Source organism: Varanus komodoensis, unplaced genomic scaffold, assembly GCF_004798865.1.
Source record: "Varanus komodoensis strain SLA01 unplaced genomic scaffold, ASM479886v1 scaffold129, whole genome shotgun sequence".
Classification (NCBI taxonomy): Eukaryota; Metazoa; Chordata; class Lepidosauria; order Squamata; family Varanidae; genus Varanus; species Varanus komodoensis.
In genome coordinates this window covers 174,239-193,679 of record NW_025335373.1, presented here as the reverse complement: position 1 = coordinate 193,679, position 19,441 = coordinate 174,239, and the positions used below count along the sequence as shown (strand labels likewise).

At 65.9% G+C, this 19,441-nt stretch overlaps 2 protein-coding genes across 5 annotated transcripts in view; one reads left to right on the top strand and one right to left on the bottom strand.

Moving 5' to 3' along the window:
• Positions 1-16,875, top strand: part of AGAP3 (ArfGAP with GTPase domain, ankyrin repeat and PH domain 3) — a 75,408-nt gene extending 58,533 nt beyond the window's left edge. For 3 of the 4 annotated variants that reach the window (XM_044422523.1, XM_044422522.1, XM_044422525.1), the window contains 7 exons: positions 5,397-5,594; positions 8,776-8,937; positions 11,287-11,441; positions 11,825-11,915; positions 12,142-12,364; positions 15,733-15,988; positions 16,206-16,875. In XM_044422523.1, coding sequence (XP_044278458.1) covers positions 5,397-5,594; positions 8,776-8,937; positions 11,287-11,441; positions 11,825-11,915; positions 12,142-12,364; positions 15,733-15,988; positions 16,206-16,427 — 1,307 coding nt within the window. In that variant the 3' untranslated portion in view covers positions 16,428-16,875. Of the gene's footprint in view, positions 1-5,396; positions 5,595-8,775; positions 8,938-11,286; positions 11,442-11,824; positions 11,916-12,141; positions 12,365-12,577; positions 13,314-15,732; positions 15,989-16,205 lie in introns of those variants that run through there. The other variant, XM_044422524.1, reaches the window with a different exon arrangement.
• A 2,165-nt stretch (positions 16,876-19,040) lies between these two features.
• Positions 19,041-19,441, bottom strand: part of GBX1 (gastrulation brain homeobox 1) — a 9,166-nt gene continuing 8,765 nt past the window's right edge. Inside the window, exon 3 of the mRNA XM_044422530.1 lies at positions 19,041-19,434. Within this exon, the coding sequence (XP_044278465.1) occupies positions 19,041-19,434 (394 nt within the window). The remainder of the gene's footprint in view (positions 19,435-19,441) is intronic.

Genomic DNA, 19,441 nt, shown 5'->3' with positions numbered 1-19,441 from the left:
GCCGTCTGGGGGAACATAAACTCCCTTCCCTGTTTGAGGAATATGGCATGGCGTATGTCTGACTCTGCCTGGCTCATAATCATGGTTATCTTGCAGAAGAAACCCACGTTTTCTTTTTTAAAAGGCTCTGAAAGAAAACGAGCCCTTTGATGCAATTAATAGGGAATGGCAAAACCTTTGGGTATGTCGCTCATCTCTGAAAGCTTATCGAACTCCTCCCTAGCTGGTGACTATCCTCATCAGTAGGTCTTATCAGGGTGAGTCAAAGCAAGCTGTCCTTTGGCTATTGGGCAGCGTAGACACGGAATAACTACATCCGAAAACCCTCTTTCTCCAGAAGGCTTATATTGCTCTCCCTCTCAGTACATAATGCAGTCTTGAAATTCCTTCTTTCCCCCCTCAGTATCTTTGCCGGAAAGATCCATTACAGCACAGGGCTGAAACAGGTACATGCTGGAGAACCGGTGTTGGGCCAACTCCTCCCCGCTTTTTCCCCGAGCTGGGGAAGAGCAGCTTGCGAGGGTAAAGCACAGCACAGCGGAGGGAGCGAAGGGAAGGGGGCTCCGGCCTTGCCAGAAGCGGTGGTGCTCCGGGAGCAGGCGCTTAGCCTTTCCTCCGTGCCGCTTTCCCAGCCGATCCTGCTCTCCTCCTGGAACTTCTGTTAGTCCTCTGGGGAGCGGACTCCTGTGTTTTTCTAATTACGGTGGCATGTGCTGGGTGTGATTCCAATCAGGGGAAAGTGCAGGGGGAAGCGCCGAGCACCCCCTCCGCCCGCAGCGCTGCTCCCGTCAGAGTCGGAGGGTGGCCTCCCCCGCCCTGGCCCGCAGCTGGTGCAGCGCAGTTGGGAGGGCAGAACCTGCGTGCGGCACCGTCGCTGTGAACATGGAGCCGTGCATCTCCAAAGGGGAGGGCTCCGAGGGACACGGGCCGGGCCGGGCTGGGCCGTGCAGAGCCCTTGGCTGCTGGGGCAGGAGGGTCTGCTTGGCGGGCAGATCCGCTGGTGCCCGGCTCAGTCTGTTGCGCCGACGTGGAATGCGAATGGATCTCTTAAAATGCCGCGTGCCGCAGTGTTTGCTTGTCATTTTGAAGGAGAGGGCATTCTGTAGAATTTTCCCCGCATGGTCCAGGAATTCCAACGCTTCCGTTGGGGTACAGGAGCTGGGCACATTCAGCCATTTCGAAGAGGAGAGGCCCTTGCCAGCAGTGCCGCCCCGGGGAGCCCCAGCTCATGGCTGGAGGCACATTCTTCAGATCCACAAGCATCGTGTTCACCATGCACGCACGCACGCACACAGCCCTGGGGTGCATTTTATAGATCTTACCCAAAAAATACATGACTGGTATTTTTGAGAGAGAGCGTGGTGCTTGCTAACAAAATCGAGCCCGAGGTGAGCCTGTGAAATGCCGCACTGCTTATCCGCACCCGAGTGCAGCTTTCTGCCGTGATGGCCCCCAGTGCAGCTCTGCTTGGGCAGCTAGTGTGCTTCCAACTCCGATGGGCTGCCGCTTCTCTTCCTCCTCTCTCTTTCCACCCGCCCTCGGCACCATTCGCGCCCCACTGCTGTCTACCGGGGATCCTCGGCCGCCCAACCCGCTTTCTGCCCCGAGGGCTCCCCTTGGGGGATGTTGCGTGCCATCTACTGCCCACATGCCAACTGGGCTCCTCCTCTTGTGGTGCCCCCGATTTTCGCGGGGATCCTGCAGGCCCTTCTCTGGGCTTCTTCAGAGCCACCTCTGCTTCTGTTCCTCCGCTCTGTGCTCTGCGTGGCGCTCCTGCGCAGGGAACACTGACGTCCCCACAGGCGCCTCTCTCAGTGGCTGCCAGGTCCCTGCCTCCCCGAGACCCATTTTGTTTCTTAGGTATTTCTTTTTAATTTGAAAAAGCAGCTCGGAGGCTGCTTACTGCAAAGGGAAAGGCATCCGGTAGCGCCATCTCGATTTCATTTCCAAACGTGCTCCCCGGATTGCATGGAGGAGGGCCGGAGTTCCCTGGCCAGAGGCCTCTGCCGGGTGCCAGGAGCGAGGCGAGCACTCTCCCAGGGAGGGCACCCCAGCGAGGGCAAGGCCGCTTGGAGCAGGGCCTGCCGTCTCGGGGAGCTGCTGTTGCAGGAACGTGGCTCCTGCCCAGGCACGGTGCGGGTGTGGGGAGCTTTCAGTGGGCCTCCTGCCTGAGGGGAAGGGGCAGGGCTGGCAGTCCCTGAGAGCCAGCACGGCGTGCCAGGTGGGCAGGCCTCCCTGAGCCCGGCATTCCCACTGCTCTGGGGCCCCCGGGCGGAATCCCTGCTCCTCTCCTTCCATGCGGCTTGCTTAGCCCAGGAGAGCTGAGGCCACGCACCTAGCAAGAGGCTCTCCACGGCCTCGGAGGGCCTGCGACACGACCTCCTCTGGGGTTGCTCTTTCCAGTGCCCGGGCGGGGGGGATTGGCCACGGGGTGCCTGTGTCTGTGGCCATGTTGCCCCCTTGCAGGCCCCTCCTCGGGAGGATCGGGGCGGCTGGGGACGAGGCTTGGGCGCATCGTGGTGCTCCAAGGCCTCGTGCTCCACAGGGAGCCCTGGCTGCCTGCCTCCCCCCGGGGGCGGGATGGCAGGACCAGCTCTGCGGCACGCCCCCCCCCCCCCCCGGGCCCGGCTTGCTGATGGCCCCGGCCCCCGGCCCGGCGGCGGGGCCCCCCCCCCCCCAGCCTGCTGCGCCGCCTCTGGCAGCTGGCTCCGCAGTGGCTCCTGAGGGTGGCCTCCCCGCCTGGCAGGCTCACCCCCACCTCCCTGGCATTGGCTGCGCCTCCTCACGGGACCAGCTTCGGACCTTGCTCTCCTCCCAGACAGAGCGCTGAGGGCGGCCGCTCTTCCGCGAGGCTGTGGGGCCGGCCCCTCGGCCTGAAGACCCCCATGTGGCTGTGCTGTCCTGGGGGCCCCTGACAGGCACTGGCCAGTGGCCACTGCTCCCTCCTGTGCCCCTTCGGCCAGCGCCGGCCGCCCAGGGTACGCCTTCTCCCAGTGGGACAGGAAGGAGGGATCCCGCTGGCATCGTGACCCTCACCGGCGGGGTCTTTGCCGTCCTCGGCCCCCTCCCGGAGTGCCATGGGGTGTCTGCTGAGGCGCTGCTGAGCGAGGCCGTGGCCACGCCGTGCCCTGGCTCCACCTCAGGCTCCCCTTGGCATTCATTCTGCATTCTGGGGTGGCCCCCGTCCCCTCCTTTCCAGCACCCTTCCTTCTGTCTGCCCCATGCAGGGGACCTTGAGTTCTGTGCTACTTGGGCGCATAGATTGCCAAGATCCTCCCTAGCCGACTGGAAGATCAGACCAAATTCCAGCTGAAATGGGAAGCTGCTTCCGAGTGATTGTCACCGAGCCCTGGGTGGACCATTCAGACAGGGGCAATGCGCCACTCTGGCGTTCACCGAGAGCACGGGAAGGCACAGCAGCGGGGCCCCCACCCCGGAAGCCATGGGGGCAGAGCCCTGCGCAGCGCAGGAGTCTGGCCTAAGGCAGGCGTCTCAGATGGCCGTCTCCCACCGGAGGCATCTTGAACGCCCCCGTGCGGGAGAGCCCACCGCCTCCCCCATCTCGGCTCCCACTCCGTGCTCCGCATTCGGAGGTGAGCCTTCCGTCCGTGCAGCCTGAAGGAGCGCGCACCCCTTTCGCGGCCGCATCGCACTCTCGGTGCATCCTCCGCCAGTGCTCCGTGGCGGTCCCAGGATCCCCCTCGCCTGCAGTCTGGCTGGGCCAGGTGCCCCCGCCCTGTCGCGGTGCAGTCGGTTTCTTTCTCCTGGCGCAGAGCATTGGCCCCGTGGAAGGAGCTCCTGCTGCCTTCAGCCCCGTGCTCCAGCCGGTCAGGATCACAATTGCTTCTCTCTTAGCTAGTTTTGTGTTGTCTGAAAAAGCCATGTTTGTTCCCTGGACTTCCGCATCCCGCCATGTCTGATTTTAGAATTGTCTGCATTGGTGTGAACCGCACCAAGAGCCCAGCTATGGGCCATCGTAGCAGCACGTGCATTGAAGTAATAAGCAAATAAATGAATAAGGTCCCGGACACAAATGTGGACGAGCACGGGGCCCCGGATGGAGCCCCGCAGGGCCCCGGATGGAGCCCCGCGGTCCCCCGCTCACTCGCGCTCCGCAGTCGGAGAAGGAGCAGTGGAGGAGCGCCCTGGGGGTCGAGTCCCGTGGCCGAGGTACGTCTTCCCTTCAGCGGCAAGAGGACCGCCCCCGACGGCCCCCCTCGCCTCTCTGACCCATCACCCGCCCTCAGCGGCAGCATGCCTTCGTGTGGCCACCAATCAGTGGCTCGGGAGGACCGGCCTCGGCTGCGCGGGAGCGGCTGCGGCCGCCTCGGGTGCGCGTGGGAAGAGGCTCGGCCACGGAGCCGACCCGGGCGGCCGCGGTGCTTCCCGGCCCCGGAGCATCTGGCTGGAGAGGGGCTTTGGTCGCTGCCGCAGCCCCTCCCTGCCTGCCAGGGAAGGCAGCAAGAGAGATGGATGTGGCAGTCGGGAGCTGAGCGCCAGCTAATTACCCTTCCGAGTATGTCTTGTAAATTAAGGGCTAATTAGAGGCAAAGTCAGTGTCATGGTTTTACACGTGTTTCTGAGGCGCTGAACCTGGGGTGGGAGGTGTGCGGTGAGGCAGCGCGGAGGCGGGCCTGTTGCTCGTCTGGGGGCGGCTCAGCTCGGGCGAGGCGAGGCTGCCTCTCTCTTCTGGGGAGCTGGCCGCCCCCTGTGCCCAGAGCGGAGCCCTTGCCCCCAGGCCCGCGCTGGGGCCACAGTGCTGGTTCTGGCGGTTTGGGTGCTCCGTCCATCGCCGGGGCATGGGGGCCGTGCAGTGAGGGGAGGGAAGGCTCGCTTCCCCCGTGATGCCGGGGCTGCCAAGCTGCGGGTTTCCTTAGGGACGCGGAGTGTCAGGGCAGGGCCACGGGCTCTTTGTGGCCCTTGCGGCCCAAGATGGTGAAACTTTGGGGGCTGTTGGAGCAGCTGGGCGCTCCCCTGGCCTGCCGCTCCGTTCCAAGCGCTCTCGCACGGTTCCTGTGCTTTTGTCTCACCCTGGATTGGGCCCCGTCCCCCCAAAAAAGCAGGAAGCCGCTCGACCTGTCCTCAGGAGGCGGGAACCACCTGGCAGCTGGCCTGGGAGAACGGCGTGCGCGGTGCAGCGCGAGGCGGGATGCATGGGGAAGCTGCCTGCCAGCCCCAGGCTCCCGCACGGAATTCGAGGGGTGCTCTTGCCCTCGCGGGGCCCACAGGAGGAGCTGGCGTGCTGTTGCCGGGAGTCCCCGGCCCCATGGGGGGCACGTGCCGTGGCGGGGGCACGGCCTGGGGGGGGCTGCGTGCGCCGGCGGCCCTTGGCACGCCCGGTGGGGCCCTGCCAGGGGGGTGCTTTCCTCACCCGGGCCCATCCTGCCTCCCTGCAGGTGCCCCGCACTCCGCCAGCAGCACCTCCCTGCACTCGGAGCGCTCAGGCAGCGGCACCAACCTGCTGGGCTGCAGCGGCAAGCCAGAGGGCGGCGGCGGCGGCGGCGGCGGCGGCCTGCACCAGCGCTCCTACTCCGTCTCCAGCGCCGACCAGTGGAGCGAGGCGGTCGTCATCCCCAGCAGCGCCCCCACCCCAGGTGAGTGGCCACCTGTTGCCTTCCTGGGCCACCCGGCCTGGCGGGCCTGCGGGGGAGGTCTGCCCAGCGCTGTGGCCAGCGGCAGCCCGTCTGCCCATTCTGCTCAGGGGACTCGCCAGAAGCCTGCACACTCGGGGTTCCGGCCGCCACCACCCTCCTCCTCTTCCTCCTCCTCCCCCGTCCGCTTGGCAGAGGACGAACCACGGCGAGGTGGTTCCTCGGGGGTCTTCTCGTGGGACCCAGGAAGCAGGAGCGGGTGCATTTGCAAGGGGGGCGGGGAAGCCCCTGCTTTGGGGGAGCTGCCTCTTGTCTGGGGCTGGGAGTGAGGCCAGGAATAGCAAAGCCGGGGCCGGGGGGCTTTGTGGCGGCAGGAACCTGATGCCATGGGGCCTCCCTGGGCCCGGGCCCACGGCCCCCCGTTCTCTGGGGCATGCAGACGCGCTTTGGCCACCGGCCGGCCGGCCAGCTGAGCTCGGTGTGCCAGAGCCCCGGCAAAAGTCTGCCCGCCTGCCACCCCCCTCCTGCTCTGGGGTTTCAGGACAGTTGAGTGAATTAAAATAATTCATACATTTCCCAACGCAGCCACTTTGCCGAATTGGAAAATAAATGCTTCTGTGCGGCATCCATCACTCGGTGCTTCCTGGCTCTGCCGCCACACTAAAAAAGCAGTTAAATGCACATCAAGAGTGGAGGAGCCATTTCCATGCCTGCTCGCCCCCTTGTCGTTCTCATTAGCGGAGCCGCCGCCCCCCCACTCGCTCCCAGGGGCTTTCGCAGTTTAAAGAGAGCCTCTTTATGATCATTACCGGAGTCCGACTGCGCCGCCGCCATTTGGAGCTGGGGAGCCTCCTCATTTGTAACTGTGAAAAACTATCAATTTCAGCGCGCCTGATGCAGCGCCTCCATCACTGGCCCCATCAGCTCCCTGCTGGAAGCGAATTAATCAGACTGTTACTGCTGATGGGGCAGAGCGGGCGGGCGGGCGGGCGGGCGGGCGGGCGGCAGCAGGAGCGAGCCAGCCAGCCAGGCAGCATAGCGCAGGGCAGGGCAGGGCAGGGCCGGGCGGCAGGGCAGGGCAGGGCAGGGCGGGCAGGGCCAGGCGTGAGCCCTACTCGCGGTGGGGGAGCACCCCGCACGCCTGGGCCCTCCCTGTCCGGCCCTGCCCCGCTGCTGCCCGGGAAGAGGCCTGCGGAAGAGGAGCCGGCGGGGGGCAGTGGGGAAGCTCGTTCCGTTAATGAAGGGGGTGGAGGCAGGCCGGGGTCCGGGCACGGCCTGCAGGAATCCAAGCGGCTGGCCAGGCCCGGGAGCCCCGTCCAGCCTGGGAGGGGCTGCAGGGGGGCGGCTGCCCGCAGAGCACCGCTTGCTTGCCCGGGTGAGGGTGGCTGGGGCGAGGCGTGCCTGATGGAGCTGCTCTGGTGCAGGAAGGGGCGGCTGAGCATCTGTTGTGCACTCGGAGTGGGGCCCCTGACAGTGCAGGGCTCCTTTGCCCATCCACGTTCCTCTGCCGCTGTGGGGGGCCCAGGCATCGGCCCTGAAGCAGAGGAAGCATGCGGGGTGCCGTTGGAACCCAGGCCCTGCCCGCCTGCCCACTGCCAGCCGCCCCTGGTGGAGCAAGCGAAGCAGCGCCCGTCACCCGCCAACCAGGAAGAGCAGTCCTGTGCCCACGGCCCGCGTGGGCCCCAGACTCTGCATGGCCCAGGCGGCCCGCAGCCACGGGCTTTATCCCGAGGCAAAGTGGCTGCTGGGCCAGACACGGGGCCAGGCTCTGCGGGGCCAGGGAGCCCGATGCGCATTTCTCTCTCGGGGCTGGTGCTGGCTGGGGCCGCCCCGTCCAGCCGCTGCGAGCCACGGCCGGGCGCCCCAAGGCCAGGGTGGGTTGCGTGCACCCCGGTCCTCCCCGTGCCCAGGCCCTGCTCAGCCCCACCAGCGTGGTGGGCGGCCTCTGCTCGGGCTTCCCTTCACGGCCTGTCGCCTGTATCTTTGCCCTCTGAGCAGGGCGGGGGGTGGGGAAGGAGCCTGGGGGGCAGCAGGTGCCTCCACCCCCCCACTTCCTGGCTGGGTCTGGGAGCTTCAGGGGCGTCCCGGGCCTCTGGCCAGCTCCCTGCTCATGCAGAGCCGAGGGAAGCCCTCTTGACCCTCCCCTTTGGACGGGACGGGTCTCTCCCTGCGGGCAAATGGTCCCTCCCTTGGGAGGGGGCCCGCTGCATTGCTCCCAAGCCCTGCCTGGCTCTGGAGCCGAGAGGCTGCCCTGCGATGTGTGTTCGGCTCGCTCCGCTGGCGTGGCTCCGAGGGACCCGGTGCCCGGGCAGAACGAGAGCGGGCAGGGCAGGGCAGGGCAGGGCAGGATCCGTCTCCCCCAGCCTCTGCTCTGGGGAAGGCCTGGCTTGGCACAGGGCTGCCGGCTTTCGGAGAAGATGAGTGCGTTGTGGCGGGGGGCAGTGGCGGTGCTGCCCGGTTCCAGTGGCTGAGACCAAGCGCCCCCCCCCCCCCGGGCAGTGGGCCATCTTGCAGGGCTCCAGCTGGACGGGGGCTGTGGCCGGCGGGGGCCTGCCTGGGTTGCATGCTGGGAGGCTGCCTGGCTGGGGCTGGGCCGGGGCCGGGGAAGCCGGGCCCTCTGGAGCAGCCGGGCCCGCTGCCGGAGAAGGGCGTCCTTCCGCGCGGGCTGATTGGGGCAGGCGTCGCTCGGTGCCGCGCGGCTGGGATTGAATGTCAGGTCCTGATTTTGTTGCTGGTCTCTAATGAAATTTGACATTTAATGGTGAGAGCCGCGGGCGCGTGTGTGTGTGTGTGCGTGCGCGGGCGCGTGTGTGTGTGCGAAAGAGGGAGAGATCGGAGCTTGATTAGCGCACTCTAATTGACAGTAATTAGCCAGCTCCCTGATTGTTTCTAATTCTGCTATTAATTGTAAGGAACAGTATGATTGAGGATAAATTTGGCGCATGGCAGCCGGGGCTGCTCCTCGCCTCTCCGGTGCCGTGGCAAGTGCTGGGAGGCCCCGCTCCTGCCCCGGAATGTGTGGGGGGCGGCCGCCATGCCCCCAGCGGCCGGGCTGGCGCTCTGGGCTCATGAGGGAGGTGTGGGGCGAGGGGCCCAAGCGGAAAGGGAGGAGGGGGTGGGCAGCACGGAGCCCGGCCGCCCACCCGCCCGCCTTTCTCCCGTCCCCTCTGCTTCCTGCCTGCAGCCAACGGCACCGCAGACTCGCTCAGCTCCAGCCCCAACGTGTCCAGCACGGCCAGCCCCAAGCTCGAGCCCCCGCCGTCCCCCCACGCCAACCGGAAGAAGCATCGCCGGAAAAAGAGCACGGGCACCGGCCGGCCGGATGGGGCCGGTGCCGCAGTTGAAGGTACCTGGGGGCCCTTGCTGCCGCTGCTTCCTGCTGCTCGGCTCCTGGGGCTGAGGGAGGGGGCTGGGCCGCCTCCCCGCTCGAGCTGCATGCACCCGACGGGGAGGCGCAGGGTGGCTTCCTGCCACGGCAGCGCTCCGCTCGCCTGTGGTCCTGATGGGGCGGCCGCGCACGCGGGCCGGAGTGCCTCGGAAGGCCCACCGCTGCCGGCTCTCCCGTCCGGAAGGGGAGTGGTCTGCCTCGCTCCCCTCCCAGGGCCTTGCGGTCCAGCGCCGGCAACCTCTCCTCCGGCCGACTCGGGGAGACTGGGTGGGTCTCCGTCCCCGGAGCCCGCTGCTCATCGCCCAGGCATCTGGCAGAGAAGGCGGCCCCCGCCCTGCCCCCAGGCCCTTTGCGGAGGCCCTGGCCCGTGCGGGCACAGGGGCCTCCGGGCCAGGTGGGGCGGGGAAGCCGCAGGCAGGCAGGCCGCAGCGCCTCAGGTTGGCGCCCTGGGAGGGTGGGCGAGGCCTCGGGATGAATTGCCACGAGTTTATCTCATTTAGGAGGTAATCAGAGGCGAGGACGTGCATCGCAACTGAATCTTCCTCCCTCTGAAGTATCATAAATCACGCTTGCCTTCTTGCACGGCCGCATGTTAACGAGAGCGAGCCGCTTGCCGCTGCCACGGCAGTGTCAGGCTGCGCAGGGATCGTCTGCAGAGGCTGTGCGGGGCCGGGGCAGCCCCGATGCCGCCGTGGGGCACACGAGCTGTGCTGCCGGGAGCTGAGGGCCTGCCTGTGCAGGGAAGATGGGGCTTTCGCAATTCGGCCGGGGAGATGCTGCTGGAGACACTCCCTGGACAAGGAGTCCGGCGGGGCAATGCCGGGGGTGCGTGGTCGCGGGGACTCGGCCCCTTGGCTGGTTTCTGCGCAGCAGCCAAAAGCCCATGCCTTTGTCGGGCGTTTAGAGCCAGAAGAGCATCGGCGGCCGGTTGGGCTGCTTGGAGCCCCCGGGCATGAGGGATGCCGCCCAGCAGAGCCCCCACTGCTGGCTGAGCTGCCCTCCGGTGGAGGTTCCTCCAGTGCCGCGCCTGGCAGCCCCTGCGCTGTCCTGGAAGAGCTGCCCGGCCCCTTCCGGGGCTCACCCTGCACGGGGGCAAGGGCGGGAAGGTGGGCAGGCGCCGGAGGCTGTGCCGGGGCGGCCAGCCTTCCGCCCTCCCCGCAGCTCCTTCCCCGGCCCCAGTGTGGCCCCACATGCCGTCTCCCCGAGCCCACACCCTCGCGCCCCCTGGGCCGTGCCAGCCCCTCCGCGGGCTGCCTGGGGGGAGCGCATGCCGTGCTGCAGATGCGCACGGGGCCTGCGGAGGCTGCTGCTCGCATCCTGCTCGCGCGGCTGTTTGTCTGGCGGGGGGGGGGCTGTCCCCGACGCACTAATACAGGTTAGGAATATTGGGTTTAATGAGCTGCAAAATGAGGCGGCAGCACAATGACATTCACAAATGGCCCCCCTGCGCTCGCCCGCCCCACACGCCGGCTCCATCCCGAGCGGTGCGGGGCGCTGTGGTTCGGGCAGCCCGGCCGTCCCGCTGTGCGGCGGCTCGGGCCTGCTATAGGGCAGGCGGCGGGGCCGGCGGGCCGTGGGCCAAAGCCACTGGGGCGGGGGGGGGGGGGGGGCAGAGGACAGACCCTGTGCGCGCCATGGGCCCGGTTGGTCGGCTTGAGCCGTGTGCCCCAGAGACACCCCAGGCGGCCCGGTGTGGCCCTCTGCTGGGGCTGGGGCCGCCCGCCTGCACTCCCTGCCCCGCGGTGCCCTCACTAATCCTCCTCTCATTTGGAGGGCTTGTTGCTGAGGCGGCGCCGGAGACGAGGTCGCGGGGTTAACACCCATTAACGGCGGTGCAGTGCCGCCTCGCCTGCTCGGAGCACTTCACGCGCTCTGCCTGTAGAACATCATCAAAAAGTAATCAAGGGCCGGGCGGGCTCATTCCGCTAATTCCCAGCGAGCGCAGGCGGCCGCGTCCCCTGCCGTCCCCGGCTGGGCTCCCCGCCACGCCCCCACAGCCGACCCAGCCGGGAGCTCTTCCGTGCCGGCTCCGCGCGGCCCGCCCCGGTCTCTCGTCAAATTACCCAAATGCTCCTCTAATTTCTCAGTTGGTCAGTCACTGAGCTAATGAGTTGTGGGGCAGCAGGGAGGGGGCGGCTGCTGGGCCCAGAGGAATGCGGTGGGATTGTGTGTGGGGGGGGGGCCATTCGCCTAGTGAGGCCATAGGCTCCTCCGCACCCCTCGTGCTGCTCCCCGGACGGGACGGGACGGGCTGCCCCAGCCCCGGGGTGGACCTGAGCCCCCACCCTCCCTGCCCTCCCTCTGCAGAGCAGGACGAGTCTTTCGAGTTCGTCGTCGTGTCCCTGACCGGCCAGTCGTGGCTCTTCGAGGCGTCCACGGCGGGGGAGCGAGAGCTCTGGGTGCAAGCCATCGAGGGCCAGATCCTGGCCAGTCTCCAGGGCTGTGAGAGCAGCAAGAACAAGGTGGGCTGCCCGTGCCTGGTGGGGGGGCACAGGGAGGGCCCCCCGGCCGGGGGCAGTTTGGAGAGGCTCTGTGGCGGGTGGGGGGCTCTGTGCCATGTCCCTTGAGGCCACGAAGTGGCTGCAGTCGGACGTGCATGGGGACCTGAGTGGCAAAAGGGCTTGGCGGGTGGGCAGACTGCTGTCTGCTCTGCACCCCGGGTCTGTGGGACGTCTGGCGTGCCAGTGCACAAAGGAGACCGGCCTCATGGCCCATGAATGGCATGGCGGGGGGAGCGATGTGCCGCCTGCGTCCAGAGCCCCCCCTCCCGCAGGTGTCATCCTGGTGCTGAGCAGGGAGGGAGTGCCGGTGCGTAACGGGCCCCGTGGGGCCGCTCCTCTTTCAGGCCCGGCTGGGCAGCCACGGCGATGCCACCGCTCTCCAGTCCATGCGCACGGTGCGCGGGAACAGCTTCTGCGTGGACTGCGATGCGCCCAGTGAGTCGCAGGGCGAGGCTCAAGTGGGCGAGGCGAGCGCTGCCTGGGGAGGGTTGGGGTCCTCGGGGGCACGGGCGCACTGAGGGGCGGCCCGGCGGCACGAGCGGGCCGGTTCCTCCCTGGGCTCGCACCCATCGCAGGGCCCTGGCAGGCGGGGCGGGGCTGGCCGGAGGGGCTGCTGCGCGGTGGCAAGCGCCTGCCCCGTCTCACCCCGGCCCCCCTGCAGACCCGGACTGGGCCAGCCTGAACCTGGGCGCCCTGATCTGCATCGAGTGCTCCGGCATCCACCGCAACCTGGGCACGCACCTCTCGCGCGTGCGCTCGCTCGACCTGGACGACTGGCCGCTGGAGCTCGTGATGGTGATGACGGCCATCGGCAACGCCCTGGCCAACTCTGTGTGGGAGGGCGCCGTGGAGAACTACCCCAAGCCGGGGCCCGAGAGCTGCAGGTAGGTAGTCCCGCTGCCCCGCCGCCCGTCGGTCTGCTTGGCGACTGGGTGCTCCGTCCCGCCAGCGGGGGCTGCGTGCTCGGTCGGACGGTGCCGGGCCTTTCTGTGGCTGACTGTGGGCCAGACAGTGCCCGCCCGGCCCCAGCTGCCTGGGCTGCTCCATCCACAGAACCTGGCCTTGTGTGGTTTCTGAGAGCCACCAATGCTACCCAGATTCCTGTTCGGCCGACTTGGAAAATGCATGGAAACCGCCTGCGGCAGCCGTCCAACAGGCAGTCCCGCCACCGCGTGGCCAGTGGTGCGGTGGAGGACGGGGCTGGCAGAGCTGTTCCGTACGGTACAAAGGGGCCTGTGCAGGAAGTGGGGACAAGGCCAGGACAGCGGACGAGTACAAGCACAGCTCGCGGTCGCAGGGATGCAGCCAGGAAGGCTAAAGCAGGAAATGACGTGCGAATAGCGAGGGGTGCTGAGCACGAGAAGCCCTTCTTCAGGTACACCCGAAACAAAAGACTCGTGAAAGAGAAAGGCATCCAAGGGGGATGGCAAAGTGATATCAGATGACAGGGAAAAGGCAGAGGCGCTCAGTTCCTCCTTCGCCTCCGTCTTCTCCCACTAAAAAATCTGCAACCAAGAGGAAGCACAAGCTGGAAGCGAGAGATGGCAGTCCGAGATTGACAGACAAACGGTCAAGGAATATCTAGACAGAGTAAACACATTCAGATCTTCATGGCCCGATGGACTCCATCCAGAGTCACAAAAGAGCTAGCGGAGGAACTCGCAGAACCACTGGCTATTATCTTTGATCAATCTCGGAAAACAGGACAAGTGCCAGATGACTGCAGAAGGGCTCATGCTGTCCCCATCTTCAAAAAGGGGAAAAAAGATGAACCTGGGCACTACAGACCAGTTAGTCTGACATCAATCCCTAGAAAAATTCTGAAGAAAATTATTTAAAAATCCATCTGCAAGCATCTTGAAGAAAATGCAGTGATTAATAGAAGCCAGCATGGATTTATCAAAACTAAATCCTGTCAGACTAATTTAATATCATTTTTTGACTGGGTAACCCCCAAAAAGATTGACCTCTAACCCCCTGACATCCTGATGAGCAAATTAGCAAAAACAGGACTAGATAGAAAACCTGTTAGGTGGATCCAAAATTGACTGCTTAATAGGACACACAGAGTGCTCATCAAGGGCTCTTTCTCAAACTGGAGGAGGGTAACTTAGTGGGGTGCCACAGGGTTCAGTCCTTCTCTTTAACATCTTTATTAATGATTTGGATGAGGAAGAACAAGGAAAAATAATCAGATTTGCAGATGAGACAAAACTGGGCGGAATAGCAAACACCCTGGAAGACAGAACAAAGTTCCAGGGCGATCTTGATAAGCTTGAATGCTGGGCTGAGAGCAACAGAGGGAGATTGAAGAGGGACGAGTGCCAAGTCCTCCACCTGGGAAAGAGAAACCAGAGGCACCGATACCGGATGGGGAACACGTGGCTCAACAAAAGTGAGAGAGAAAAAGGCCTTGGAGTTAGTTTGGACAACAGGCTAAATATGAGCCAACAACGCGATGCAGCTGCAAAAAGGGCAAATGCTATTTTGGGAGGCATTAACAGAAGTATTTCTTCCAAATCACGAGTAGTAGTGGTTCCCCTACTCTCCTCACTAGTCAGACCCCACCTGGAATCCTGTGTCCCGTTCTGGGCACCAGAATTGAAGAAAGAGGCAGGAAAACTAGAAAGGGTCCAGTGGAGGGAAACAAAAATAATCCCAGGTTTGAAAATGCTGCCCTATGAGGAGAGACCGGGAGAACTGGGCATGCTCAGCCTTGAGAAGGGAAGATTGGGGTGGGGAGGACGCACACGATACCCCTCCAGAAGTACCTCAGAGGCTGTCACCAGGAGGAAGGCCAAGATCTCGTCTTGCTGATACCAGAGTGCAGGACACGGAATAATCAATTCACGCTCCGACAACCCAAGTTCAGGCTAGATAACAGGAAAGATTTCCTCGTGGACGGGGCAATACGGCAGTGGGACCAGCTGCCTGGAGAGGTGGGGGCTTTCCCATACTGGGGACATTCAAGGTGAGACTGGACAGCCCCCCTACTGGGATGGCGTAAACTAGTGTCCTGCACCAGCAGGGGGTGGACCTGATGGCCTTCGTGACCCAGCTCTACTATTCTATGATTGTATGGTCTCAGAAAGTAGGATTTGATATCTCCATGTTTCAAATTATTCTTGATTGTTGGAGAAGCTGGAAAACGGGATATTTGTGTACCTCTGAGTAAACATTCCTGAACATGTTTAAGGTATGCCTGTGCCACCCAGAAAGATGAGTAAGAACTTCCGAAAGCAGGACCTTGCACCCCAGTGCGGCGGATAACCTTTCCTGCCTGCGTCCCTCCCCGCTGCCAGAACTTGGAGGGAGGGGCTGGTCAGCGAGCTCCAGGAAAGCTGGGGCCAGAGGGGGGCCTGGGCAGGGACCACCCCACTCCTTCCTGCTGGTGCCTGGCTGTTTGCTGGGGGTGCCTCATGCACGGGGGCCATTCCATGCCCGGGCTCGAGAAGGCCACGGCGGTGCCTGCTCCCAGCCGGGAAAGGGACCTGCAGGGCTCTGCCCGGTGTGGCGTTCCGGGTCTTTGGGACTGCCGGCTGCCCCCCCCCAGAACCACTGGGAACAGCTGGACTTTGGAGCCCGCCTTGTCACTTCTGCCCCCCCACCACGGGGATGGTGCGGCTGAGGCGCTGCTGTGGCCGGGGGACCTCTTTCGCCGCTGCCTTGCCTGGGGGAGTGGCTCAGCCCTGCGAGCCCTTCTCCTGGGCGGGCGGCCGCTCCTTCCCCGGCCTCCGCTGTGCCATGTGCAACGGAGAAGGGGTTAAGTGAGGCGGCTTGGCGGCATCGGCGGGGGGGGGTGCCTTGTTTGTCCCTTTCCTGTCACTCACTCATCTGGACACCCAGACAAGAGGCCCGTCTGCCACTGCCTTATCAGTGGATAAGAGCAGGTCAGGGGGCAGGCGGCCGCTGCGCATGCGCCTCCGCGGGCATTGATTGCGCTCGGGAAGATGCAGATGGACAGAATGGGCCGCAGATAGCGGGGTGCCTGCCGCATCGATCGGGGCCCCTCGGCACCAGCGCCTTTGTGTGGGCAGCGAGACGGCAGCTGTGATAACGCAGCTCCTCCGGTGTCTTGTCCGTGCCCCCCACCCTCGGCTGGGTGGCTGGCCTTTCCGGAGGGGGGCTTGTGATAGATGCACTCGGGGGGGGGGGGCAGCCAGGCCATCTTCCGGGGGCCTGTCCGAGGCGGGAGGCGGGAGGTCCCTGGGGCACCCCCAACCCCCGCCCAATGGCCCCTTTGCTCTGGCAGGGAAGAGAAGGAGCGCTGGATTCGGGCCAAATACCAGCAGAAGCTGTTCCTGGCCCCCCTGCCCCACTCGGACGTGCCGCTGGGCCAGCAGCTTCTCCGGGCCGTGGTGGAGGACGACCTGCGGGCCGTGGTCACGCTGCTGGCGCATGGCACCCGGGAGGAGGTGAACGAGACCTACGGCGACGGGGACGGGCGGACGGCCCTGCACCTCTCCAGCGGCATGGCCAACGTCGTCTTCACGCAGCTGCTCATCTGGGTGAGGAGGGGGCCCCACGCGTGGGTGGCGGAATTGCTCTGCCCTGAGCCCCCCGGCTCGGCTCGGCTCGGCTCGGCTCCTGCGGGAGTCGCGCCCCTGGCCGGGGAGGGGCCCGCTCACCGCCACCCAGCCCGGGGCCCTCCGCAGGGGCAGCCTTTCCCCGGGGACCGGCTGTGGCAGTCCCCTCACGGCCCCCTGGCTCTTTCCTTTCCTGCAGTATGGCGTGGATGTGAAGAGCCGGGACGCCCGAGGCCTGAGCCCGCTGGCCTACGCTCGCCGCGCGGGCAGCCAGGAGTGCGTGGACATCTTGCTGCAGCATGGGTGCCCCAGCGACGTGCCCGCGAGCGCCCTCACCCCCAGCCTGCCCCGCCGGAACGCCAACAACAACGCCTCCGGCACCCTGCCCGCCGAGGCCCCGCCGTGCTCCTCCGCTCACTGAACATCCCTTGCGGGGCTCCGGGCCTCGGAGGAGCGGCTGGGCCTCGTTCGCGGGCATCCCGCAGCCCGCTCTGCTCCCTCCGTGGCCGGGGAACGTGCTGCGCTTCGGCAGCCCCGGTGCTGGGGCTCTACCTGGCCCCCGGGAGGGGCAGGGGTCCTTGGGGCCAGCCGCTGCCGGAGGAAGGGGACGAGGGACCCACACATGGCCAGATAAAGGGAACCTTTCTGCCTCCCCGCCCCCGCCCCCAGCTGCACTGGTTTGTCGGTAACATAGCTCCCCTTCCCTGTCTGCGGCGTCCTTCGTGGCCCGGCCACTGGACCACAAGCTGGCGCCCCCGGTAGATGCTGCTTCCCGCACAGCCTCCCCGCCCCCCCCCGTCACTTGTGTATAAATTGTACATTGGAAATATTTATATGACAGTCTGTAAATAAAGTTTCTTTGCCATGTGTGCATGAGACTCTGTGTGCATGAGAGGGAGGGAGGGAGGGAGGGAGGGAGGGAGGGACCGGCTGCCCGGTGAGGGAGCAGGCTCAATGACCCCCAGACTGCCACTGGTCTCGTGCCTGTGGCCGGACTCGCAGCTGGTTCGGTTCCGGGCAAGCTCGGCAGTGGCGGAAGCGGACCGAGGAACCCGGCCAAGGCAAGCCAGGCCCGCACCGTAGGCACCCGCACATGAGCAGCGCAAGAGGCTTGTGGCCCCCAGCGGCCACGAGAGGGGAGAGGCCCTCGTGGCTCCCACCCGGAGGGGAGCCTGGAGCTGCCCCCCGCGTGGATGGGAGCAGCTCTCTGGCCCGTCCTGCTCATGGCCCCCGGCTCTGATCCTTCTCTGGGGACTGCAGTGCACCGCTCCTTCCCTTGGCACGTTTCTTCGAATGCAGATTTGCACCGCCGACAGAATCTCTCTCTGGGAACGAGGCAGCGCTTCCTCCCCAATGGGCGCACGGGCCTTCGTGGCCCAGGGCACAGGCTTCATTTCACCTGGAGAAACGGAGCAGCGGCAGGCCTGGCCCCCTTCGCTGCAGGCGGCAGGAGCATCCTCCACCTCGGCTGAGGCCAGCCGGCCGCGCTTGCTGCCAGTGCCACACGCTGCTGCTGAGTGCTTGCGCTTGTGGGGGTGCTCCCCCCCCCCAGGGAGCTGCCCTGGTGGGGCCCTTCCCCGAAGCGCAGCCCCAGTCCAGCCGCCCAGGGCCTTCCACTGCTTCCATGGATTGGGTGGGAGCTCCTGGGCACGGTTTCCAGCCCAGCCAGGGCTGCGTCTTTCAGTCCGGTGCAGAACGCTGCGCAGAGCTCACGAAAGTGCCCCTCCCGCCTGCATTCGGAGCCTTCGCGGGGCAGTGTGAGCAGCTGCAGGAAAGCCTGCAGGGCACAAGAGGCCCAGTGGGATCCGAGCCCCCCGAGCCGGCGGCAGGGTCCCTCCCCGAGGGCCTTGGCCGCCACTGGTGCCTGCAGGGATTCTCCAGTCGCGGAGGTGGCACGTGGCCAGCCAGGCGAGCGTGCGGGCGCCGGGATCCTTCTGCCCAAGTGCCCTTTGCCGCCTTCGATTCCCGGGAGCTGCAGCCAACATGGCAGGCACAGGGTGCCGTGGTCCAACACTTCGGGAGGGTGCTGAGTGCAGCAGGCTGACCTAGGGAGTGGCGGGGAGCCCCTGGCGGAGCAATGTGGGGGGTCCCTCGGTGGAGACGCGTGGGGTGGGAGGCAAATAAGAGCCACTGCTAGTCAAAGGCTAGCACGCTGCAGGAAGCCCGTCCGGTGGCCCAGAAAGCCGCCCGTAGGAGGTCCCATGGATGACCAGATAAGCCAGCGAGGCCAGCCCAGGTCCAGCAGCCTCCCCACGGCTGCTGCCCCACCAGCCCTGGTCAGAGGCAGCCGGAGTGTTTCTCGCCCTCTCCATGAACCCAAGGAGGGCCGTGACCTGCCTCCATTTCCCACAGTGGGGGCAGCTGCCCGACTGGGGAGGGGGGCAGTAGCGGAGTCCCCCTGCCAGGGGCCCACACGGGCCGGCCATGCGAGCCCCCGAGCCTGCCCCCTCCTCAGAGCCTCGCGCCTCCCGGAACGTGGGAGTCCTTCAGCTGGGGCTGCAGGGGGCACAGCGGTGCTTAACTGCTGGGCAGCGTCTGGGTGCGCAGCCGGGTTTGCAGGCCGAGGGCAGGCACTTCCGTGCTCGGATTGGTCCGAGGGCAGGCGGTGGTCTGCGATGGGGCGGCGGCTTGCTCGGCGCAGGCTTCGGGGGCTGCCTGCAGTCAGGGATCGGCCGTCAGGCGGGGGCGTCCCCAAGACTGGAGAGGAGCCGGGCGGGAAAGGCACGGCGTGGGAGAGCGGGGACCCTGCCGGGGATGCGTGAAGCTAGGGCTCTGCCGGCCTCAGCGGGCCCGTCCCTGCGCACCCCCCACCCCCAGTCAGGCGCGGCACGTCCATAGAAAATAGGTTTATTGACCTTTCACACGACTGTGCACTGAACGGACACGCGGACCGCGGGTGGGGCTTATATACAGACACGGGGCGGCGGGGCTCGGCGAACGCGCGGGCGCCCGTCTGTACAGACTTTACACCAAATAAATAAGGGCTCCTGTACAGGGGAGGGGGGCGCGCTGGGCACGGGGCGGCGGCTGCGGCTCACGGGCGCTGGCCCTGCTCCAGCTGCTGGTGCTGGCTGCGCACGGCGAAGCGGTTGACGTGCACCGGGATGGGCACCACGATCTTGGGGTTCCGCACGGGCTCGCCCGAGCGGCCGGTGACGTTGCCCGCCTTGATGCGCTTCCACTTGGCGCGCCGGTTCTGGAACCAGATCTTCACCTGCACCTCGCTGAGCTTCAGGGCGTGCGCGATCTGCGAGCGCTCGGTCAGGCTCAGGTACTTCTTGCAGTGGAACTCCTTCTCCAGCTCCAGCAGCTGCTCGCTCGTGAAGGCCGTGCGCCGCCGCCGGCTCTTGCCCGGCCCTGACGACGCGGCCGAGGCGGGCGCCCCGACGCCGGGGCCGCCGCCCGCGGAGGCCGCCGCGGCTGCGCCCGCCGCAT